At 50.0% G+C, this 25561-nt stretch overlaps 1 protein-coding gene across 1 annotated transcript in view; it reads right to left on the bottom strand.

The window, feature by feature from the left end:
- Positions 1–25561, bottom strand: part of AGRN (agrin) — a 156929-nt gene that overhangs the window by 18496 nt on the left and 112872 nt on the right. The window contains exons 11-28 of the mRNA XM_063317556.1: positions 23465–23613; positions 22490–22595; positions 22186–22299; positions 19458–19622; positions 14240–14383; positions 13949–14073; positions 13037–13142; positions 10230–10601; positions 9593–9727; positions 7172–7299; positions 6785–6899; positions 5811–5930; positions 5001–5348; positions 4180–4372; positions 3085–3300; positions 2065–2294; positions 1656–1790; positions 907–1003 (exon numbers count right to left, since the gene is read on the bottom strand). Coding sequence (XP_063173626.1) covers positions 907–1003; positions 1656–1790; positions 2065–2294; positions 3085–3300; positions 4180–4372; positions 5001–5348; positions 5811–5930; positions 6785–6899; positions 7172–7299; positions 9593–9727; positions 10230–10601; positions 13037–13142; positions 13949–14073; positions 14240–14383; positions 19458–19622; positions 22186–22299; positions 22490–22595; positions 23465–23613 — 2998 coding nt within the window. The remainder of the gene's footprint in view (positions 1–906; positions 1004–1655; positions 1791–2064; positions 2295–3084; positions 3301–4179; positions 4373–5000; positions 5349–5810; positions 5931–6784; positions 6900–7171; positions 7300–9592; positions 9728–10229; positions 10602–13036; positions 13143–13948; positions 14074–14239; positions 14384–19457; positions 19623–22185; positions 22300–22489; positions 22596–23464; positions 23614–25561) is intronic.

Raw genomic sequence — 25561 nt, 5'->3', positions numbered from 1 at the left:
GAACTGATTCAACAATTGACTCAAATCAAGTCCATCCTTCCTGAATCAAACAGGACCACGACTCCGAATCAACTGAATCTCTGAATCACATTTTGCCCCAATTCACACATCCCTAGGAAAGAAAAGGAATGAAAGAAACGAGAGAAAAAAGAAGAGTAAAAAGACATAGAAAGAGAAAAAAGGAATGGAGAGAAATCCCATCTTTGGAGTGGGACAAGGAGTGGCATTAACTGCAACCAGAGACTTATGCATCACAACACACACACTCTCTCTCTCTGGGACAAAGAACGGCATGGTAAATGAAAGAAAGAAAGAAAGAAAGAAAGAAGGAAGGAAGGAAGGAAGGAAGGAAGGAAGGAGGGAGGGAGGGAGGGAGGGAGGGAGGGAGGGAAGGAAGGAAGGAAGGAAGGAAGGAAGGAGGGAAGGAAGGAAGGAAGGAAGGAAGGAAGGAGGGAGGGAGGGAGGGAGGGAAGGAAGGAAGGAAGGAAGGAAGGAAGGAAGGAAGGAGGGAAGGAAGGAAGGAAGGAAGCTAGCTAGCTTTCAGAAATGGCAGTGATATTGAATGATTTAGGCACAATGTTAGCAGTTGAACTGGAAACTGGAACTTTGATTAGATTAGATTAATTATCCTATCCTATCCTATCCTATCCTATCCTATCCTATCCTATCCTATCCTATCCTATCCTATCCTATCCTATCCTATCTTATCTTATCTTATCTTATCTTATCTTATCTTATCTTATCTTATCTTATCTTATCTTGGGTTTCCAGTTCAACTGCTAACATTGTGCCTGAATCATTCAATATTGCTGCCATTTCTGAAAGCTTATTTTGCAGTGTTGGGCCCAATTTTCTGGAATCAGCAAGGGTGGGGGAGAGAAAAGGAAAAGGAGGAATAAAACGTACTGGAGGTCTGGCACAAAAGTTTGGAGACCGTTCAGCTCCAGGTACGAGAATCCGTTGAACTCCGGCAGAAAAGGCACCGTCTGGTCCAGTTCAGCAACTAAGAGAAGGAGGGAAAAGAGGCAGGGCGGATAATACAGGGGGAATAATAAAAGTGACCTACTGTGTGTGTGCTCAACTGTGGTTTGTTGGCTAAACCAGGCTCATGTCATTTGCTAGGCCCAAATCCAACACACCGCAGGACGGGCTGAGCCCTGGGTGAGCCTGGCCTGTGGACTGAGAGCTCCCACAAAAAAGAAAGAAAGAAAGAAAGAAAGAAAGAAAGAGAGAGAGAAAGAAAGAAAGAAAGAAAGAAAGAAAGAAAGAAAGAAAGAAAGAAAGAAAGAAAAGGGGGTTCAAAAGTGGATAACATTCCTGCATTTTAAGTGTTCAAAGAAATGGAAAGCTACACTTGCAAGTTTGGGCTGGGGGGATCCTTAAGCCTATTTGGAAGCAGGACAGCTCAGGAATTCAGCTTCCTTTACATCACGCCCCATTTTACAAAGAAACAGGCAAAGGCCCAGGGTATAATATTGGCAAGGGCATAATCAGAGGAGCGTCTTAAGGGCTGGCTGGGCAGCTCTGATTTAGGTGCCAGGAGCCTGTTGACGAAGCCAAGCGACTTGTCATTCAGCTTTGATGATTTGCGCCCTGCATCCCTGCTGCCTCCTGGCCTTATTCCCCGCTTCCCGATCCTCGCTGGCACGGGTTACCTGATTCGCAGAACTCGCCTCCTCGTCCCATGGGGCATTCGCATTTGGACCCGCCTTCCGGCAACACCAAGCAGGTGGCAGAGGCGTGGCAGGGATTGGGGTCACAGGGGTTCCTCTCGTCAGCACAGGTGGGCCCTGCGGGAGGCCGAAAGACGAGAATGCGGGGCGCCGTTAGGCAGCTAAACCCGGACCAGCTTTTCACGGATTCATAGTGGCAATCGCTTTTGCAAAGGCAGTGGATGGGGGAGGAAAGTTCCAGCCCCTGCCTCCTCTGCAAAAAGTACACAGAGAAAACTAGCCTGCCAGGGGAAAAGGCTGCCTCCTTGCATTTAGAAAGCTAGCCTTGCAGGGAAGAATGGGAAGCCAGCAAGGTCTCCCTCTCTCACACACGCCCACAGGTCCTCCCCACCTGTATAACCGTTGAGGCATTTGCAGTGAAACATCTCGGCCTCCATGACGTGGCAGAGGCCGCCGTGGTGGCAAGGGTTGGGCTGGCACGGGTTGTTGCCACACTCGCCCACCCCGCTGCCGTAGAGCACGTTGCTGCCTTTCTCCCGCAGGTCGTACATCTGGTTGTTGACGTCCAGGAGGCGGATGCAGCCCTTGAGACCAGTCGCAACCGAGGTGCGCTCGGCCACCCTAGAAGGGAGGCAACGGGGAAACTGTCAGGAGGGGTGGCTTCAAGCCTCGGAGAACGGCCTGGAAACTCAGGCTAACTGTTGGCCCATCTGGGCGACTGGGCAACGGCTCAGCATCCCTGGTGGGGGCTCTTCCGGATTTAAGGCTCAGGTTTCCACCTGGGGACTGAACCCCGGCGTGTTCCCCCTCGAGATATGGGCCCTAAGCCTGCCAGGAGAGCCCCACAGCTCAGCCTGCTTTAAGCAACACCCTGTGCAAAAAAAAAAAAACTGTGGGGCAGTGGCGTTAGGAGGACCACGCTGCTTGGCGTCTAGGGTCCTGCCTGTGGCACCCTCAGCTGCCCAAAGGGGTTGGAAGAGGCAAGATACAGCCCCTTTGGGTCTGGGCCAGGTGGCGTCTGGTGGGAGAACAGCTGAAAACCTTGCATTCCCCGTCCATTTTCAAAACGTCGTTACACTGTGAAAAACGAGTCAACGAAGCAGCATGTTCCAGGGTAGTCTGGATTTATGAACAGGTTACCAGATTTGCCCTGGTTCTGTGCTCATATAATATGGGCCCCTTTTTCTTTCCTTTTGCTTTAATTACCATGATGTATTCATTTCTTTTTTGAGTCCGTAATAACCGCCACATTACTGCTATTTTTCTTCGGTTTATTGTAATTTGGTTGCGAGGGAGTAATAGAAAAAAGGAAAAAGATCTGGAAAACTGGCTGCAGCCTCTTCTTCCAGGAAACTAAGTGCCCTGCTCTTGCTGGCCATTGGTGGATGACCCCCCCCCCCAAATTACTCACACAGCTATTTGATCTTCTGGTGCCCCCCCAATAAAGAGGTCAGTGTCGAGGTTTAGCCCATCCGTCCCACTCGGGCTCTCGCCAGTGACGTGGGGCTCCCCGTCCATGGACAGCACGCCGGTCCTCCGGTTCCGATTGACCACCAGCTGGTGCCACTGGCCAGGCTCAACGGGCACCTTGCTGGTGATCACGCCTGTCCCAGAGCCGGTGTTGAACCTGGGAGAGTTGGACATGGGTCTGAGTCACGGTCACTGAACAATCACCCACCCTGGAGTCTACTTCCAGGAGATTTAGGAAATAGATCTTGAATCCTGTACGGTATGGCTACCCACAGCCCTCTGCTGTCCAGAAGAGCCAGTTGGGATGCACTGAAGGTGTCCATGCATCTTGATGGGAAGCACCACATCGTTTTGAAGGAAAATAGGATTGAAGGATTCCTAGCACAGCACAAGGCCGATCACCCCAAATCCTACTTGAGAGTAGGTTGTGACCAAAGGGACTGGAACAGTCCAAGGGCCCATGGACAACCCGTTGCTTTGGGAAGCTCACAGCTGTGGACTTCAGAGCTTCCCAGCAGCTGTGTTTAAGGGATATGGTTAGCTACCAAGACCGTTAATCACAGCTGGGTCTCTTTTCCATGGATTTGTTCAATCCCCCCTTTAATTCTAAGCTGGAAGCCCCCCTCAATCACTGACACCAATCAGGGTCCACCTGATCCCCCTGGAATTGTGATAAAAGAGGACCAGCCAAGATCTGGGGCTGAAAGTTCTCAACTTCTACCCTCACGGAGTCTTCTCTGCTGGACAGCTCCCTGGCCTTGCCAGGAAGATGAGAATCTAGCCACGTGTCTGGGAATCTGGTGGGCCCAAGATGTTAACAAGGAGCCCACTGACTTGTTTAAAGCAAAGGGAAATGATGGCATTCCAGCCGCCTCAACGTCCTGCTTGTGAACTTCCGCTTTGGGCATCTGGTTGGCATCCAGTCACATGAAGAGCCCGCTGGTCTAATCCAGCTTCCAGGAAACTCTTCCAGGAAGCCCTGCCCCTCGGCTGCTCCTACCACAAGCACTCTGCAGCCTGTCAGGCCATCTCTCACCTGAGCTCCACAAATCCGTTCACCAGCGCCAGGGAGATGAAATCCTTCCCGTGGTTCTGCCCGTTGTACAGGAGCAGCCCGCTGAGCTCGGCGGCCCGGAATTCCATGGCTATGCGGACGGTGTGGTACGCCTTCATCATTTTGAACGCCAGGTAGGACTTCCCACCAAAGCTGGGGATGAAGTACCGGATGGCTGTGGTGGGCAGGGGATTGGGGGAGAATTCAAATCGAAAGGTGCATGTTAGGAAGAAAAAAGCAAGAGGAAGGAAGTGGGAGATTTATTTTATTTTATTTTATTTATTTATTTTCTCTCTCCCCCCCCTTATTATTTTTATAAATAACTTAAGGCAGCAAACATACCTAATACTCCTTCCTCCTCCTGTTAGCCCGAGACCCTGCAATGTTCCTTATTCAAGCAAGAGCTTTTGTATCCACTGGGATAGAAGAACCTTTTTTGATAAACTCTAACCATGGTCCTTCATACTGGCAAATCCTGTTCCCTCGGGCATGTTGCAGCATGAAAGACCCTTTCTTTATCAAACTGAAGTGTGATGCACCTGCCCATTTCCCCCCGCTTCCCTTTGGCTGTGAATGCCTCACTCATTTATTTGAAAACCGGGAATGCGCTTGGAGCCTTCTCGGTGGTGGCCCCCCTCCTGTGAGATAACTTGGTGTATAATGTTTCCTCTTTGATCCGCTGAGAGCCATTTCGAGGGGAGCAGTGCAGGAAAGCCAGCCGCAAATAAATCAAAGGAAAGACGCAGGCCGCGTTGCCACAGCCGAGAGGCAAAGATGCGGCGCTTCTCCCCAAGCGCACTTACATTTTTCGCAAACCGCTCCTCCTTTCCCTGCGGGGCAGCTGCAAGTGAAGTCCCGGCCATCGTCCTCGCAAGTGCCTCCGTGTAAGCAGGGGTGAGAATCACAGGGCCGGGCAGGCTTCCGGGTGGCGGGAACGAAGCGCATGGGCTTCTTCCTGTCTGTCGTGGCTGGAAGGGCGGTGCCGGGCCTTTTGGTCGCGAGGCCCCCGGAGGGCTTCCTGTTGAGCCATCCCGGGTTCAGGGTCCAGGGCGCAGCAGTGGTAGGGGACCGCTGGGAACTGGCGGCTGTGGGTGCCATCGTGGTGGCAATCGTGGTGGTGGTGGTGGTGGTGAAGAGCTGGGGGATCCAGTCTGGAACGAGATCGAGGTGACAGGGTTGGGGGGCCGGGATGTGGCGGTGGGAGTCCCTGCTGTGAAGCGTCCACCTACATGTGCTGGGGAGAAGGCTGGACGGGGCAGAGTCGGAGAACCAGAAACGCTCTCGGCTGGCTCTGCAGTTGTGGGTGCCGTCCCCGCCAAAACCTGAAGCTCAGGTGGGACAGAGAGGATGAGGAACCTGGCCATCCTGCCCACTGAAGAGGCACTGTCTGCCTTCACGGTGGAAATCCTCCCTAAAAGTCCCAGTGACAACAAGGAGGGGTGAGTGGACCGCCTAAAGTTTAGTTGGGCTGTTCTGGGCTGAACGGAGAGAGACGAAGGACTCTTTTGTAAGGAAAAGGTTACAGCTGAGACAGAAAGAAGGGAGAAAGCAGAGAGACAGGGAGGAAGGAGAGGAGGGAGGGGAGATGGCGAAGAAGGGAGGGAGGGACACACCAAAGTCCATGAATTTGATGTTCTCTTGCTGGGGCCTCTTCACCAAGATTGTTTTCTTCTTAGAGACTTTGATCTGCTTCAAAAGGGCCTTCTGGATGTCGGCGGCCGTGTAGGAAGTAGCTATAAACGTCAAGGAGAAGAAGAAACAGGAGTCTGGGGGGGCCTCCTGCATCTCCCATGAAAAGGAAACCTTCCAGCCAGCACACAACCCCCCCACCCACCTCTGAGCCACAGACCTTCTGCACCCCCCGCCCAGCTGCGCTCAGCTTCCTTCCCTTCCCTTTCGTTTCGCGAAGCAAAAGGCCTGCCTGAAAAGGGGTTTGAAAACGAAAAAAGGCTGCTTTTCTGTGCCACTGGCTCATGGATGCTTTGAACTAAAAAACAAGCCCTTTGGCTCCAGGGAGAGAAAAGACGGATCGTGCTCCTTTCTCCCGGCCCAATCGAACTGAATGTTGTTCCTACGTTATAAAAAGTAGAAATTCTAAAGAAGTACAAGTTTTGCCTTCCCTGGAATTCCAGCAAAAAAATCTAGCTCCTGGGAAGAGCAGGATTATTATAATCCCCCCACCCCTGAAACCCTCAGCTTTAGGAACTGAGAGAATGGGGCAACAATTGCCTAGGCCAACAGAAATACTTCGGCCTTCAACTTCCATCATCCTTGACCACTGGCCAGCCTGGCGAGAGGGGAAAGGAGTTTTAGGCCCACAACAGATGCAGCCAGAGTGGTCTCGTGGTGAAGAAGTGGGGCTGGGAGCAGGGGAAAGCTCCCTTGGGGGCCTTGGCCCAGTTGCTGCCTTTCAGCCCGGCCTACATTGTAGGGTTGTTGTGGTGGGGGAAAAAGGGAGGAGGGAGCACTAGATGTAGCCTCGAGAGCAACAGAATTCAAACCAAGCCACAGGTCGGTCATAATCTAGGAGAGGCATGCAGGTCTGCACCTGCTTCGAAGGGCGGGGGGAAACCAGGTGCAGACTCACCTGGGTCAAAATGGGACTCGACAATGACCCTCACGGCGCTGTTCTGGCCCAGATGTCGCACCTGGACGCTCCTGAAGTCCCTCTTGACGTCCGAGTTGCGGAAAAGCTCGTCCAGCTGTGAGTCGGGCAGACAGAACAAGGAGAGGGAACAATATTGAAGAAGAAAAAAAAAAAAAAGACCGAGGGGCCAGCCTTGAAGAAGCATCCATATTCACAGGCCTCATCAAAAGCTGGCTAACTGATGCAACAGCTGGATTTTCGGTCGGGCAGACCAGCTGGGGTGCCAGTCCCTGGGGATGCCAGGAGAGTCCCAGCTTTACTGCGCAATTCCACCACAAAGAAAGCCACCGCGGCCTCGCGGGGGGCTGGTTTTCTGCGCTCACTTACCACACTCTCAATGCTCCGGGCCGTCTCCCCAAACAGCTCCGATTTGGGATCGGCCATTTCCGGGGTGTAGAACAGCTCCTGGCCTTCTACCTCTTCCAAGCTGAGGACCCCCTGGAAGACCTTGGTGGCTGCGGGGAAGACGCACGGGACGGGAGACAAGACCGGGAAGAAACGGTTGGGTGAATGCAGAGAAGAGAGGAGGGCGAGACAGGAGCAACATTAAACATATCACGTTTTCGGCACCCAAACCATCAAGAGTGTTCAGCCCCTCGGTGGAAGTGGGGAAGCAACAAGATGGCGGCAGATGGGGTTTCAGGGTTAGTCTGGATGGATCAGAAGAAGGCTTATGGGGGTTAGTCTTTTGATCGGGGTAGCAAAGAGCCTGGGTTGTGAGAACTGGCAGCGTTTACCATACAAGCTCCTCCAAGTTGCGGCCTGGGTGGGGACCCTCCTGGACCGGCTGAGTAACAAGAGAAAGAGGGTTAGCCAGGGCCAAGTGAGGAAAACATCACGTACTGAACAGGGAGCGGGTGGGTTACCGGCATGCAAACTCTGGACCAAAAGGGGGAGAAAGAAAGGGAAGGAGAGAAGAGGAGAGACCCCCTCTCGTTTTCCTACATGGTTCTCGCCGATCCATGTAAGAAACTCACCACGTTTTCGGGGAGAAGAACGCACTGCATTTCCTGTACCAGAAAGACTGAGCAGCAACCCACCAGAGCCACAAAGAACGCTATTTGCAAAGCACGGTTTGAACTGCGTAATCACGACCCCCTGCTTACCCGGCCAACCTTCCACCTTATCTTCAGATACCTCTTACAAATTAGGCCTTCAAAAGCAGATTAGAATACTGGGAGTCAACTCCTGAACCCCTGAATCATAATCAGAGGGGGAAGAGAAGGATACCGTGGAAGGAATTCAAACGTTACCTTCCTTTCCCATTTTCTTCTCCGGTTTGGGAACGTTTATGGATTTTGGGGGGAGAAGGCCTGGTTTCTAAAGCTTTCACAAGTTTAAGGTAAAGGTTTCCCTTGACAGTAAGTCCAGCCGTGTCCGACTCTAGGGGGCGGTGCTCATCTCCGTTTCAAAGCCGAAGAGCCGGCGTTTGTCCGTAGACACTTCCTCTGTGGTCATGTGGCCGGCATGACTAAACGGAACGCCGTTACCTGCCCGCCGAAGCGGTGCCTATTAATTGACTCACATTGGCATGTTTTCGAACTGCTAGATTGGCAGGAGTTCTAGGTTCACAAGTTTAAGTAACTACTAATTTTAAGTAACTGATTAGTGGCCAACACTTATTTTTCCACACTCAGTTAGCTTGCTTCCTTTTTCCGCTTCTCTCCCCAGGCACATGAATCCTAGAAAGCTCAAGAAAAGGAACGAGAGAAGCCGGTTTGGGCATTTTGGCTTGGCAATGGACGCGAACTAAGCATGGGCAAAAGGCCAGAAAGTTGGGTTCTGCCCCCTCAGTGCACACCAAAAAAGCCAGCAGTGGGATCTCCCCAGATGCTCCATTTCACTGGCCTTTGTATGCACTAATTTTGCTTCTATTGCTGAAGTATTATTCAGGTCTAAAAACAGAAATCTTGCATTGTATCATATTGCATCAAATTATATAAAGGAACAAACTGGAAGCAGGGAAAATCCTTCTCTCTCTCTTTCTCCCTCTCTCTCTGAACCACTCATCTTACAAATGTGACTTTTCCTCTGTTGTGGGACAGAAGTTGGCAAGTTTTGCTGTGTGAGTTTGGGTGGTGGGTGGATCTGTCTCTGCAAGTGAAGGAAATCTGTTCACGCTCTGCATTTTATGGACCAGCAGAGGGCTTGGTGGAGCTTGCTAGGTTCTTATCCCCAGCTTATCAATCCCAATTTTTATCTTCCAGAATAAGACAGGGAGACAGGCTAAGGACAGAGAACCAAGGCAGAGAAAGCAGCTGGAGCAGAGTGAGAGAGAGGAGCTATTATATATGCATCCTAAACTCAGTTCTGTAGGCTTCCTGGGGGACTCTGGATACCTTAGCCCGACTACCTCGCTGGACCGTCACTGTGGGGAGGAAATGCTACGGTGCAGCTCTTAAAACTTCTGGAGGAAAGGCGAGGCCTGAATCTAGCAAAGAAATCAGCAACACACCAGTCCAAAAAATCACTGGCCACATCCCAGTCAGCTCTGTTGTGCATATAAACTCACATGAAATGTACTGGGGTGGCTGTGTCTTACCAAAGAGACCCTGAGAATTGCAGCCAGGCAAGGAAGCAGAAGGGTGGGCCCCAAAATTTCACCCTTACCACCACCTAACTAGCCAGCTAGCTGACCACACACAGAGGGACACAACGCGGCTTATTTCTCGAGGGTAGTTTTCCAGAGAAACTGGCAAAACTCAGGCTGGCAAAACTCAGCATCAGCAGAAGAAACTGGCAATTTACCTGGGCAATTGCTTCCTTCGGTGTCAGCTGCAGGAGTCTTGCCGTCTGAGCAGCATCCCAGAGGGGTGTTGTAACAGGTGGCCCTCTCGAACAGGTGGGTACCTGGCACCTTGGCCTCTTCTATTCCTTCCTCCCCTGCTCAGCAACAGGAAGAAGGTCGGCCAGATTACAAATCTGGTGTGAAGGCCAGCTTTTTAAAATCTCTGTTTTAAAATCACAGCCAAGTGTCTCAGCATTTTTAAGTTATTGTCATGGGGGAGGATAAAATGGCCTGTGCAAAGGACTCAGCAATTGATGATGGGGGGAAAAAAACGGCTGTTTTCTACAGGAGCCGGAGGGACCAGGCACTGAGCTTTTTCCAAAAGAAAGTCAGACTCTATCAAGTTTCAGACAAAGACGACCTGCCGATCATTCTTTGACAATGATTAAAATGAACACCCTCGTGGCTTGATTAGCAAGGTCGAACTGGCTGGGCCCAGAGAGGAGCATGCCACCTACAGGGCTGGTTTTCAAAGGCTGATTAAAAGAATTTTGAGTCATTCTGTCCAAGGGTTTCTCCCCAGAGCACTAATGAGCGGGCCCGGTGGCCTTAAAGGAGGTCAGGTGTCTGCACACACAGCTAAGTTGTGCCACATACCTGCAGAGCTGGTCCCACTGCCTTCCTGATCTCCACTGGTGCCCAGTTCTGGATCTCCGCTGCCTTCCGCGCTGCCTGACTCAACGTAAGCCGGCTGGGTGGCGGCAGGAACAACCGGGGCTGTCAAGAGGGGTCGAATGGTGGTCTGGCGGATGCCCTGAGTGGTCCACGGAAGAGTGGAGAGGACAGGAGGCCTGGTTACCCTCCAAGTGACCGGCTGACTCTGGCGGGAAGCATTGTCTTCTGAGTGCCAGGGGGGGGAGGAGGACCCTATCAGCTCAGGAGCCAGGGCCGTGGTTTCGGGGGCCAGAGGGAGGACAGAATCCAAAGGATGTTGCGTTGCAGGTGGGGTGGGGTGGCTGGCGTGGGATTCTGGAAGAAAATCAGAGAAAGAGGCAATGCAGAGAAAGGTGCCAGGAAGATAGAAATTGGGGGAAGCGCATCTTGTCTCAAAGGGATAGCCAAGAAAACAAACAAATGGGTCCTGGCATAAATCAACCCAGTGTTCTCACGCGAGGCCCGAACGACAGGCTGAAATTGTCCTGCTTTGGACACATGATGCGCGAAGACCCAGCTCCTTTGAGAAATGCTGAGAAATGTGGAAGGAGGGAGGAGGACGACCAGTAGCAAGAATGGACTCAGTTACAGTGGAGATGAATGCACCATTGGGAGACTTGAAGGACCAGGCTGGGGACAGGTCCTCCTGGAGAAGGTCCATCCACGTCATCACTAAGAGTTGGCACTGACTCAATGGCCCATAATCAGCCAGTCAGTCAACCACCTCCTGCCCTAGTGAACACCTTGAGGCCTAAATGTTATTCAACAGTCTTACAGCAACCTTGGGGTATAGAAGACTGCTCTCTATCACTGTTCCCTGGAGCTTACTAATGTTCTCCCTGCTGTCGTGGCCTACAGAAAGCTTCCATGTGCAAAGCAGAAACCACTGTCACCAAACCATGGCTCCTGCTTCCATTTAAGCTAGTGGACAGTGAGCTGATCGAAGAGGAGGCATGTTGTAGAAGACCAGGATCAGCAAGGGGTGTCTTTGCATGCCCATGCACATGTCTGTGTGTGTGTTTGTGTGTATGAAAAGAAATCACACCTATGGCAGAATTCATTCACAGCTCTGTTTGCTATTAAGCACTGCACATATGGGAGAGAAAATTGACTTTGTAAAAACTCATAACACCCAAGCTACCTCTTGGGTCTCTTTGAACGATGCCCAACCACCCAGACGTATATAAGCCCACAAAGTTAAGCTGACAAGGCAGCAAACAGCAATGAACATCAAATAAAACTGTAATTTCTTTGATTATTTTGCTGTAAACCGCCCAGAGTCTTTGGTGGGAGGAGATGGGCGGTGACTAATGTAATAAATGAATGAATGAATAAATAAATAAAATTCCATGCAGAACAGACAACTTCCACACCACTGAAAGCTCAACCCTGCAATTAAGCAAAACCCGCCTTTCTTTCGGCCCAGTTTCTCAGCTGCTTTGCTAAACTTCACAATTTTGCTAGATCTGGGCCGCTGCTCTGTAAGCATCTTAAAAAGCAGACCCCACAATAGTTATCCAAATCAATTCCCAGCGGCGTCAGGATCCCACAAGTCAAACCGAAGAGACTGGATGGCTAACTTGTATGAAGATGCAACTCTTGCGTAGCGTTTTTGGGTTTTTTGTTTTAACACAGCTTTTTTTCATATAGATTTTTTCAGATTATTTTCCTTTTGCAAAGAAAAAGGCTTGTAAAATGAACTGCTGCCTTGTGTGTATTGTTAGAGGTATTTTATCAGAACGATTAGGGGAGGATACAAAACACAGTTTCCAAAGCTTTTTTTTCAAAGCGCATTCCTTCTCCCGGCTCTTCTCTGCCAATTTAATTTTAGCTCAGGCGAATACTTCAGATTGGATTGCATATCACACGCCAAGATCAATAACTTCTCATCAAGAAGCATTGCTCAGAAGAACACATCTGATACCTGATTTTCAACAATTACTGGATCAAAAACTGAAGGCTTGTCTCCAAGACCAACAGCTTAGCACATCCGTCAATAGGCTGCCCTCTTCTCGCCCCGGCCATGGATTTAGCTCACTCTCAGAAACTCAGAGAGAGAGTTTTGAAGCTCAGGTTTCCCAGCTGGGATGTGGATTTTCACCCACTGACAACGGTTGCCCCAGTGGGCTTAAGTGGGCCAGCTGGATTTGTGTAATGGATTGCTTTTCATGCCAACCTAGCCAAGGGGCTTAGTTTCGGAGTCTATGCAGGTGTGAATGAATTCATTTGGTAACCAAGTGAAACTCATGTCGAATCTTGCTGGAATCCCCTTGGCTTTACACGGGATAGCTCCGCTGCAATCTATAATGTCATCTTGATTTCCAAGAGGACGGGTAACTCTTTTTGGGTCTCTCGAAAAACAGAGCCTTGCATTACCAAACAAAAGAAGTAGGAATGGCTCACGGGGAGAGAAGAATCCCATTTGCAACTGCAGGTGGTTCCACTTCTTTATCAGCGCCCCTTTCCCCCTCTCTTCCTTTGCCTCTCCCCCTGCAAACTCTGTGAATTTAAGACCCCAGGCCCAAACACGTTTCTCACCAGCTTTGATAATACACCAAAGCCAAAGACCACGTTGCTGGGATATGAAGAATGGAGGTCCAACTGTACCTGAAGAGCATCATTTTGCAAAAGGCTCATCTTGCGCTTTTCAACCATTCTTAAAAGAAGTGGCAGTTTGGGGGAGCTGTCAATCTGTGCAATTGCTTGGTCTAAGGAACTTGGATGTGCAAATGGTGACCCTGGGGACTCACCTCGGCACGGGCCCAAATGCTTCACCTCTATGACCTTCCCTTGCCGGCATGCAATGGTCCTCAACTGACACTGGTCACCGTAGGTCACTCCATCAGAGCCACAGACCTAGAAGGTAGGAGTTGGGATGTTGGGGCAGGGAGAGGTAGGAGAAAAAGAAATAGGGAATGGTGGTTAGGCAGGGATGAGATGAAGATCAAACCTGGGGAATTCTGGGGGAAAAGCAAGCCACAACCGTAAACGGGACCCAAGAACAGAGATACCATAAATTGTCCAAAAGAAATGGATTTAATCATAGGTTAGAATATGCTTATAGACTTGGCAAAGTCTAAAGCTCAACTATTTGTCCATCTCCTTCAAGGTCAACTAATCTCCCCATTGTAAAATGGAAATGAAAAAAAGAATTAAGGCTGTTGGGAAGGAGAACTAAAAGGAAGGTTACAGGGTTTTTGTCCAGAGAAGATGTGACGGTCTGTGGGAATGACCTTGGGAGACAGGAGCAAGACTCACAGCCTAGACTACGGTCAGGTAAGAGGCAGCTGAGCCCACAGGTGGGGGAAAGAAGGGGAAGCATTTCAGAGTTGACCCTCCCGGGTTTTCCGGAGACTAAAAAGCGAGGAGGGGAGAAATGCTTTCAGTCTTTCAAGACTCTGTTTAATGTAACTTTACAAGAAAGATAGTGCTGATGCTCCTGATTGTGCTTCTCGTCTGGACTACCTCGAAGGGCTAACAGAAGAGACTTCATCAGCCATTATTGCAAATCAGTGCCGGTAGGGGTGTGATTACAGATCCCGGGGCCGGGGGGTAATTCCCACTTCCCAAGTTCCTGAAAATCTGCTGAACCTGATCTAGTGGGAGATGCTGTGAGCTTGACAACACCTCGCCCTGATTTCCCAGGTACTCCCTCTGCTCACCTTGGATGTGTCAGCCTCCGTGCAAAGTAAAGATGGGCACTCACACTGGGGAAGGCCGTTCACTTCCACACACGACGCCCCAAATTCACAGGTCATTTCAGTGCAGGATGAGGGTGCTGAGAGATCTGGGGAGCATGCATGACATTCACTGGAAGCGTTAAGGACACCCCAGCTTCCAACTTCATCTGCCCAGAAATAAATCCTTCTCTGGGACCAGCAGAGAGGCGTTAATCTTTAACCCACAAAGCTGCTGCATCTGAATGCCCAGACCCCATTCCTTACCCACCTTACCTTTCTCGCAGCCGGACATTCCTAACTTGCTTCCGCTGGGACATTGCTTGCACTTAGTGCCGGTGATCCCAGCTTTACACGAACACAAGCCGGTCATCTGTTCACAGTCATCACGCACTGAGCCCACAGGGTCGCAGTGGCAGGCTATTCGGGCCAGCAACGGATTGGGAAGAAACAAGCTGGTTTTAGAACCCCTTCCCCCATTCTGAGCATCTTCCAGAGGAGTGGGCTCCAAATGCCCAGAATTCTCAGGGATGTGCAGGCAGGCCTGGGGAATTCTGGGAGTTGACCTCCATGCAGAAATCGGTGGGGAATGCTAGGACACACATCTGGCAAGGACCTGGGCTGGGTAAGGCTGGTTTATAGGAAGGAAGCACAGCTTTTTTTTCCAGTTTGCCTTTTATAACTGTAATGTGTTTGATTTCTATGAGATTTTAACGTTTATGGCTGTAGTTTGATTTTATTGTAAACCGCCCAGAGATGGGGAGATGGGCGGTAATTAAATTTGAATAATAATAATAATAATAATAATAATAAATAATAAGTAAACTGGTTCCACATTGTCTTTGTGGATATGCCGAGAAGGGACTCGAAACAGCTGCCCTATGCCAGACCACAGACTTTGCCCATCTTCATCTACACCGATTAGCTGTCCAAAGTCTCTTAGCCATTCCTTTCCTCCCGGAAACAGAGCCTTTTCTGTCAAGGGCCTGCATCTTTGGGGGAAAAAAAACCCTTCCCCAGGAAGTCTGTGTGGCCCCCTTTTCCCTGGCCGTTCCATTGGAGAACATACAAGAAATTCTGGGCCACATGTAGTTCCTTTTAATGTGCTGGGCTGTTTTTTTTTAACCCTTCCACTACCTTATCTCTGTCACTTACTGGTTTCATTATTTGTCTTTTAAACGCTTGTGTTTTGATTATGCATTTTTAGTGGTGATCCACTTCGGGGGCGTGTGGGGGTGTCATCTTCTGAAAAGCAGACCATAAATCTGTGAAATTAAACCAGACTTTTCTATTACTGTCTGTCTGTTTCTTCACTAACTGGAGACTGAACATAATACCTTCCTGCATTTAAAGCAGGCTGCTGGGCTAAGCTGGCAAAGCCAACTGTAGCTTGAGCAGAACTCCAGCACGGCCTGGGATGTTTTCGCAGCTCTGGTACAGCTAACCAGGGTATGGGGTCAGGACCCACCATGTGAACAGTGCAACACAATGCTCTTGCTGCACTGTAGCAGGAAGAGGGGTAATGTCCCTATTAGGGTGAATTAGCCAATGGAGAGAAAAAGGGTTACACCTTAATAGAAACCAACTCCGGCAGCCAGCTGCATCTGGAATAGGGAAGAAATATATTGCCCTCTCCTCTTTTCACCACGCTTCCCAAACAAGAGCTCTCGGGCTACCCCACGTCAAAAAGCAGAGGAGATGAGTCGGGAAGGAAAAGGGGCTGAGGACGTCCCCCATCCATCACCCCCAGCACCCCATCCATAAATGGGGTGAGGGTGGAAATCTCTTTACAGACAGCGGGTATCTTTAAAACTGAATTTGGAGCTGTGGAAATGGCATTGCTCCCCTTTCAGCTCCCGGTTCCAACAGTTAATGATGATGCTATTAGACAACCCACATGCGAATTCCCCGTGGGGTCTCTGGCATCTAATTACCTCCCCGTCTCATGCGCACGCTGGTGTGTGCCGCACGCACACCCAAAGATACACTTGATAATTATCAAGGGGCAGGGCTGGCTCCCAGCATCCAAAATGGGAACACGTATCTTGATTTCCCACCTGGTGCTTCGTTCAGTTCCCCCCCGCCCTCTAATGGTGGGGAGTCTGGATACATCCAGCAGTCTCCATTTCAGGATTGACTACGGCAGAACAGTTCAGATCCTCCAGAGAGAAAGAGATGTGCCTGTAATAATTTCACGCTCACAGTCTTTCGTGAGCATGCACACGCACGCACGCACACACACACAAACACCCGTCCTCGGTTGTTTGCTGTCGCTTCCAAATAACTCTCTTTCTCTTGATAATCCCCCCTTTCTCCCCATTTGCCACTTTATTGATTTCTCTGCTTTTATCTCCAATGGACCTTGAAATTAAGACAGGCTCCCCTCCCTCCTCCCCCCTGCCCGCCCCGCCCACTTCACTTTCTTGTTTGCTCAAGGAATAGCTTGTCAATACAAATCTGGAGAAACTGACATCAATCCGATCAATTCCCCTGCCTGCCGGACTGTAATTTGGTTCCTATTTCCCCAAAGAAACGGAGGAGATATCATGGGAGGCATCAGAGAAAAAAGAGGAGCGAAAAAAGACAATGAGAGCAGGGAAGCATCGCCAGGACATGGCTAGCAAGAAGCGAAATGCCGCTCGATGGGCTATTGGTTAGCTATTGAGCTGAAGAATTGCTGTATGTATTTTCTAGCGCATCAAAAATATTAACCTGGTACAGTTAGCAAGCTTGATTTTTTTTTAACGGTCGAGAACGTCGGCTCTGAATTTTTGTTTTATTTTTAAAGGGAGTCACAGAACGAAAACAGAGCAACCGACAGAGGAAACCAAAGAGGGAAATGCTTAAACTGCAGCACCTCGTTCTCAGTTTCTCCCAAACCTGTCCTTCTCTGGAAAACTTTGTGCTGTTTTTTTCGCTAGCATGGGTCTCAGAACTGTTAGGCCACCAAAAGATAAAAGACCCAAAGCCACGCTTCGGCATCATTCATAAAAAGATGCTGATGGGCTGGATGGACCCTAACACAAAATCATATTGATCAGGGAAGGCCGAAGCCTTACCTTTCAGTGCAAGCTGTATGCAGGCACAGCATCAGGGTTGGCGAACTCCAGAAACCAGAACTGCATGGTTTCTGGAAGCCTGCCAAAGCACATCTCCAGATCCACTTTCACCTACCAGAGTTTTTCAAATTTGGCAACTTTAAGATGTGTGGACTTCAACTCCCAGAATTCCCCCGCCAGCATGGCTGGCGGGGGAATTCTGGGAGTTGAAGTCCACACATCTTCGAAGTTGCCCAGTTTGGAAAACACTGACTTATACCCACCAGAATTAAGACAGAGTTACTCTGAATTTATTTTCCCCTCCCCTGGATTAAGGAACCTGTTATTTATAGGTCTTGTTCCCTCCTTCAGGTTTCCAGAGTCTGGCAGATATTCTATTACGTGTGGATATCTGGAATAAGGCATGACGACACCATGTGTCACAGCAACTTTGTGCAAATGAGACAAATTCTGTAATTCTCATCCCTTGTGCAACGACACTGGGACATGAATGATCTCCTTTGCCTCCTCAGCCAAGTTTGTGTACGTCCTGCACTTAAAAAAGTAAAATTCTACGGCAATGCCTGTCAAGAAAAGCTGTATGATTGTGATGTTATAAACAAAGGAAATCGACATCAGCACGCTATCCTGCCAACTGGGACACCAGCCAATGACAACTTCTTGTGCTCAGAAGCCAACTGAACAGATCTCTGCTCAAGCCGAAGCCCTGAAAAGTCTGTATAACTTTAAGGATTTCTTACAGTAGACCCCAGTTTCTTCCCTTTCTGATGTTTTGGGACCACAAATTCTCAAAGGACTGAGATTTTGAGGATTGCAGTCCTGTGCTTCAGGGTGGCACCAGGCCCAGTGGTGAGCAAACTTTTCCTACAATAATGAAGTTTTTAACCCTAAAGGCAAAGAAAAACACCTCTGTAACTTTTTTAGTTAAGGCCTGTACTACAAGGATGGGGAATGCTTCTTGTTACAGTAGGAAACTGCTGCCAGGCTTAAATTCAGAGCTTCTGCTAACATCTGGAGGGAATCTAAGGGTCCCCTTCCCATGGGGTCTTCTGCTAACATCTGGCAAAGAGCATGGTGAAACCCACAGCTCTACTGTTAACATCTGGAAAAGACACCATCGGGGTTCTCCCCGAGATCTTTTAAACACAGAGAAAAAAGAAATGTGGTTGTAGCTAACATCTGGAAGCTATCAGGACCCTTTTCTCTAGCACCTGGAGGAAAGGAAGGATTTTTTTTCACAGAGGGTAAGCAAATGGAACCAGCTTCCTCCAACATCTGGAGTCAAAATCCCCAGTGAACTAACTTGATGGAATCAGATCAGATTCCTGCAGACACAGCTTCATTCCAAACAGAGTTTTGAGGTTTCTCTGGCTGCAGGCCAACTCTGCATTTTTATAAGCTTGCTTCGCTGCTGTCTGAAATTAACACACACACACACACACACACACACACACACACACATGGATATTCAACCCAAGTCTGATTTTCTGAAAAAACGGGTTCCTTGTTATAATCCTTTTCATAATGACTTTTTTCACATGTGCTGGGTGTGATCTGACCTTCTGCTCTGGAGACTGTTACTCTGAGCTTCTGGAGGATGGAGGGTGGGAAGTAATTCCCACTTAACACTTCCATCCATGCTCTCTGCCCCACAGATAAGACAATGAGAAAGTGAAGCTGCGTTTGTTTTGCCAGCGGTCCAAGGAAGCCACCAAAAATCAAAGACTGCCTTAGCTGAGATTCTGAAGGGCCTTCCCTAAACTGGTGCCTGGACTAACCCCCTCCAATCCAGCCCCCCAGACTTTGGCCATGCTTGTTCGGAAGGATGGGCAATGTAGCCCGAAGCCATGAGATTGGGGACGTCCAGACGAAAAAACCCAACTCCAGGTCTCTCACACCACTGCAATAAATGTATTCAGGGACAGAAGACTCTGTGCTGTTTTCTGCAACAGATTTACAGAGGGGGAGGTTTATCAGTAGTCAGTTCCATATCCTAAATAAACGCCAGAGGGAATCTCTGTATGACTGGGGTGAACTCAACCAAGAGCCTTCCCCCCATTGCATTCTGGAATAATAGAACATCTGTAGCCATTGGTGGGTCCCTGGGCACCAAAGCTTCCACTGAGCTAGCTGGGTTTTCTGGTTTATGCGTCCTGCGAGGCGCTTCCTGGCTAGGAACATGGGAGAGCCTGCTATGGAGCCTGGCAGCTGGCCCACGTAGCCCAAAGGTGCCAACCCAGGGGCCACGCAGCTTTTCAGGGACGCCTAGAGTCACCCTCCTGGATGGCTTCAAGAACGGGCCTGCTTTTTTGGAGGGGGCTTAAACGTTCTGAACCCCTTCCGAGCTTGCAACCTCTCAGGAAAATTGGGGGTTGAATGGGGGAGATGAAGCAGGATGCATTTTTCCAGCCGGGGCCGCAAGCCCGGGTACTCACGGGTGCAGCCGCTCTTGCTCTCGGTGACGATGCCACGGAAGTTCCAGAAGCCGGGCTCGCAGCGGTCGCATTTCAGCCCCCCGACGCCAGGTTTGCAGGAACACTGACCCGTGGAAGGGTCGCAGCTCCCTCCATAGGAGCCATAGGGGTTACAGTGACACGTGCCTGCGAGACAGAAGGCCGGGGGCGGTGAGATCTCTACAAATTGGCTGGGGGGGCAGAAACCCCCGACCCCACCCTCTTTCTCCACCAGCGGAACAGGTTATTGGAAGTTGAACGCTGTCTCTGGTCCTACGTTCTGTGGGATTGTGGTGGGCAGGTAATTTGCAATAAGCTGGTCCATCATTCTGAAATAAAACTGTGGGCTAGATTATCCCAGGCTGATTTGTTTTTGGCTTACCGGGACGTGTGCACGGGGTCAGGGAATAAAATGTATCTTGCTTATTTGGTGACTTATTCCTAAGTCACGGGAAGGCAGAAAACCAAGCTTAGCGCGATGGGTGGCTTCTAAGGAACTGATGCGTCTTGGAGCTGGGCCTTCTAAAAGAGATTCGGAGGCTTGCCAGCTGATGCACCCACGGATGATCCCTGTCCCAGCCCACTCTACTTCTTTGCACAATCTCCGGCTACTAAAAGCAGCTCTTTTTTTGCACTGTCAGAAAGAGATTGCTCCTCTGCTTTTTCTCATGCAAAACTTCCCAAGGGTCTCTGTCCGTCCCCCTCTGCTGTCTGCTGCAAATTCCTGGGAACGAAATGGTTGGGCACAAATGGTCCGGCCCTTTATCTGTTCCTCCGAGGGAGTGGGCAGCTGGAAGGGCAGTCCATCCTAGGGAGCAAGAGGTCAAACTGAGCAGGTGACTCTCCTTGACTTTGGCACCCTCCGAGGAGGGAAACAGGGAAAGGGAGGAATGATTGCAGAAGCTGGCGGTGGGGAATAAACCTGAGGCCTGAGGCACAGGGATGCGCTTACAGACTGGTGATTACATCTTGATTTATGGCTCTTGCTGTGGATGCAAAGGCACCAGCGGAGGTTTGTTGCAATGCAGGACAGGGGGACTTGGTATGCAGAGGGATGCTGAGAACCCCCTGGGAAAACTCGGTCTGATCTCTGTTTATTCCTAGGATCCCAAGCCAGCATTTCCTGGTTGTTTTGAAGCTCGCTGTGACCAAGTAACAAATCTAGAGGTTTCACCCTCCCCTACTTCAGGGGAGAATCTCACCGGGGTTACAGCAATCTTCACACTGGGCTTTGCAATCGATGCACAATTAAAACAGGTTCCCCCACTGGGGCAGAGAAGCTTCCTCAAAGCTAACTAACTAACCCAGTGATCGTTAAGTCTTCCCCTAAACGGCATAGCTCAGGTTTCTAGTCCTCATTATTATCTTGTAGAAGAGAGGCTTAGTTTCAGCAGGGCGATGTGACTAGTTTCCAATGCAGCCCACGTGGGAATTTTGGAAACTTCCAAGAAAAACATCCCTGGGTCTTGGGGTACCTCTGTCCAAGCACGCAAGCAGAATTCAGCTTCAGAGTGATTGCCAGTCAGGCGCCCTCCCGATTGAATTGAATAAATAAACCGCCATGTAAGTCAAAAGAAAGCCAGTTTGGCCTAGTGGTTAAGGCACCAGGCTAGAAACTGGGAGACGGTGAGTTCTAGTCCTGCCTTAGGCATGAAAGCAGGCTGGGTGACCTTGGGCCAGACCCCCTCTCTCAGCTCACCTCACCTCACAGGGTTGTTGTTGTGGGGAAAATAGAAGAAGGAAGGTATTGTTATGAGTACGGATGGTGAGCAGGAGGGGGCCCCTATCCAGGGGGGAAAACGCATGCGTAGTTTAGAGGCTTTGAACTGTCATTCAAAGAAACCCAGAACAGACCCGCCTTGAGTTTGGGGGTTTATCTGTCTGGGTTTTCCCACGCTCCTTCACTTTGGTAGGATTTTCTGTCTACTAGAGCAGTTAAATAAGCACTAGAGACATTTTCCTTGTCTCAGTGTGGTCTTTGCTTAAGCCAGGACAGGTATGTTCCTTGCTCTGAGTTATTTATATATATATATATAAATAAAAAAATAATAAAGCTGGGATAAAAAAATCTAAAAAATAAAATATTGCCACAGGCCAGGGTGGTAAGGGTGGGGGTCTTCAGGCTGTGTGAGAATATCTTCCCGAGCCCTCCTCATGAGTGTTCAGAGGCAGACGTGAGATTTTAATCTCCAGCTCAGCTTCTGAGCTACTTCACTGCCTCGATTATCAATGTGACCCCCGGAGGGAAATCCACTATTTCTTTGCCCTCTCGTGGCTCTCTGGGTCAACAGCTCCAGAGCGATTCAAACCGCTTTTGGAACGCTGCAGCTGAATAAATGACCCGGCGCACAAACTGCCTCTACCGAACCACGGACGAGGCTGCTGCCTCCCCGCCGGCCACTGTCGCTCAAATGGATGCCTGCTAACCAGCTGGCCCTCGCCCTCAGCTGCTCAAAATGCCACCGACTATTTCCTTGTCTCGTTAGGTGAACGAGATGGCTGTGGCTAATTATTCCATAAAAAATTAATAAAGTCTGCACTGGTGGGCTTGAGTGTGGTGGCGGGGAACGAAGGAAATGCAGGACAGATTGGGGCCGAGGAGTGTGCTCCCTCCTGGGCCCTGAAGAAGGCCAGGGAGGACTCCCCTCCGCCCCGAGCTCACATTTAAGAGCCTTGTTCCAAGACAAAAACAAAAAAAAAATCTACTTACTGGGGCATCCAGCTGATCCAACCCCAAGGGCTAAAGTCACATTGTCTGGGCAGCAGCCGTAAACGGTTTTGCTGCAGTGAACGAGTTCCTGTGAAGACGGAAGAGTTTGGACCCCTGGAAGGAAAATTAAAAATCTGTGCCAGGCAGTGATGATGCCACCAGCAAGTAGCTTCAGCCCTTCGAGGTAGGCCAGGTCAAGACGCAGGCTCGGCAGGGCTGGCAGGAATGTGTGTTTCTTGTCGCAGGGAGTCGGGAAGGCCTGTCCAAAACCCTCACTTCCCACCCACCCGGATGTTAAAATTACCTCGGCAGGATCCCTGGCCTGCCACGTAAACGTCCTGGCGTTTCTCGCAGCGGGATTTTTTCAGCTCGCACTCATTAGCATAGGCCACCCCATCGGAGCCACACACCTACGTTGGGGGAAAAGGAGAGGGCCTTGTCAGAGCTCGCTTGTGATTGACCCAGAGACCATGGAAAGCAGCAGCAGCGCCTTGGATGGTCAATGCCTCATTTGGGAGCAGGTCTACTCAAGAGTAGGAGCCTCAGTGTAGCCCGTGGGTAGCAACGGCACAGCCTTTGGATCTCCGGTGCAGCTCTTGTGCAGTTCTACCCCAAGGGGGCATTTAAACTGAACCGTTTGACATATTTAAAACGTTGACAGCCAACTTTTTCCATTGAACGTGATTATCGTCTAGGCTTTATCAGGGTTGCCACCCACCCCTGCCAGCCAAACTGGTGCCTTAAAGGCTCTTTAAGAGGGAAAAATTCTTCTTGCAGATTTTAGGTGCAGACTAGGTTAAAACTGGCAACTTGAAAAGCAGGTTGGATGGATTCCTAGATAACTCTGCCTGTGGTATCTAGGCATGGCAGGGGATAAAAAAACAAAAACAAAACCTTAATTCCAATCTCCCTGCTTCAGAGGACACATCTGCTGGCATCCAGGATGCCATACATGCATGGAGTTCACACACTTTCCACATTCCCGTCAATAAAGCATGCAAATGCATGCCAGTGAAATTAATGAGGAACAGAAAAGCCCCAGAGGGCAGAGAAGCATTAAAGACACAGCGGGGGACTTGACTCAGCCCTCAGAAGTTATGCCTTGCAAAAGCCTGCCGCGGCATCGTACAGCTGAAAATTGGGCGGGGTTCCTAGGGAGCATCTAGACCAACCCCTTGCTCCGTGAGGAAATAAAACATCTGGCTTCTCCAGACTCTGCCTGGAATCCTCCAGTGAAATCTCATCTTTGTCTTGGTTACCCAGCTGCTGCACAACTTACCAGATTCTGTGGAACGGTCCCACAGGTATAGTCACACACGCAGCGGTCATCTTCCACATCCTCGTCCCATGAGCCCCCGTACTTCCGGCAGCTGTCCCGCTCACACTCAGTGGCGTCTCCGGAGCCAGACCCACCTCCCGAGCCACACTCTGGATGAGAGGAGAACACCGTGGCTGTGTATTCCCCATGCCAGAGTTCCCGGCGTGAGAAATTCCACTCCTGGTTGAAAGCTATGTCAAGTTTCTAGCCCTGGTGGTCAACATCTTCCGGGGCTCTCTGATTTGAGTTCAATTCCTGCTGACTCAGTCTAGTCAACACCCCTGGGATTTTGTGGTGGTCTCCCATCCAGGTATTACCCAGGTTTAACCTTGCCTAACTTTTCAAGCTCAGCCTACTTGGTTATGCAACACTTTTAGGGCTATCCTCCAGTAAAAGGCATCTGAGCCTGTCCTTTAGATGATTTCTATCTATTCGTCCATTAATTAAATCTGCAAAATAAGTTCTTGCAAAAAGTGCCTGCATTTTACGATTGCCTACTGAAGGACCCAGATACTGAAAGGAGAGCAGTGATGGATTGTGTTCGTTCAGTTTCTTGAAAACATTCTCTAGAAGGAAGTACCACTGATGGCTTATTTTTTCTTTTTATAGTTTATTAAGTAATCAAAGGCAGGAAATTGGCATTATTATACTGAGGTTGATTCACACAGTGTCCCAGAGGGACAGCAACCTGCATTTCCTCTCCCCTGCTGACCCCAGCACAGTCTGAGTAAATGTCAGGTTCATCTTTCAGAAAACCCCATCCTTCGCTCAACAGCTGGTGACATCCTGTGTCCTGGCTACACCCTGCGCGTAAGGTGACTTCACAACAGGCTTCAAGGGCCCCAGAGAGCAAGAGGACTTTTCTCGTCCTCTTTCTGAAACAGCTGCCAATTTGCAGGTTCAAACTGATCTCTCAAACCCGAGCATTCTGAACATGGCTTGACTGCTGTACACACAGATTTGATGTTTACTTGTTGTTATCCTTCACGGATAGAAATACATTCCTCCTATGCTCAGGAACACTCTTAATAGCTGTGGGTGTGTTCTAGGGAGCCAGGCTCAAGATCTGGAGTGGATCATCAGGGCAGCGTGCTAAATACTCTGGCTTGATTTCCTTTTCATCCAATCCAAAATCTTTCAGGAATAGTGGGAGAGGGAGGGAGGGAGGGAGGACAGAGGGAGGGAGGGGAGACAGACAGGGGAGGGGAGACAGGAAGGAAGGAAGGAAGGAAGGAAGGAAGGAAGGAAGGAAGGAAGGAAGGAAGGAAGGAAGGAAGGAAGGAAGGAAGGAAGGAAGGAAGGAGAGACATGGAGGGAGGGAGGGAGGGGAGACAGACAGAGGAGGAAGGGAAGGGAAGGGGAGATGGTTGGGAGGGAGGGAGGGAGGGAGGGGAGACATAGTGGGAGGGAGGGAGGGAGGGAGGAAGGAGAGACATAGTGGGAGGGAGGGAGGGAGGGAAGGAGGGAGGGGAGACAGAGGAGAAAGGGAAGGGAAGGGAAGGGAAGATGGATGGATGGATGGATGGGAGGGAAGGAGGGAGGGAGGGAGGGAGGAAGGAAGGAGAGACATAGTGGGAGGGAGGGAAGGAGGGAGGGAGGGGAGACAGACAGAGGAGGAAGGGAAGGGAAGGGAAGGGAAAGGGAGACAGGAAGGAAGGAAGGAAGGAAGGAAGGAAGGAAGGAAGGAAGGAAGGAAGGAAGGAAGGAAACAGAAAAAGCACATTGCAAGCTTTCCTTTCTCTCACCTCCCTCAATGCTCTGAAGTGTGAAATTAAAGCTCTGAAAGACTCCTTGCGGAGCCCTATTACTGGCCATCGCCTTTCATTATTGGCAGCTAAAGAGACAATGTGAAGGAGAGATGGGGCAGGGGTGGAAAGAGAAAGGGAAGGGGCGGCCCCGACACGCCCAGGAAGAAGGGAGTCTAACAAAGGTGGGAAGCCGAAGATGCTTCCAAGCCCCCTGCCGCTTCTCCAAGCCCCCATGTGCAGCCTGGGCAGCCCCCCAATTCTGGGGACACCCCCCTATGCTTGGCAGTACAGGCCAGGTACAAAGAATCTG

Source organism: Candoia aspera, chromosome 18 (genome assembly GCF_035149785.1).
Source record: "Candoia aspera isolate rCanAsp1 chromosome 18, rCanAsp1.hap2, whole genome shotgun sequence".
NCBI lineage: Eukaryota > Metazoa > Chordata > Lepidosauria > Squamata > Boidae > Candoia > Candoia aspera.
This window is presented reverse-complemented; position numbering and strand designations above follow the sequence as displayed.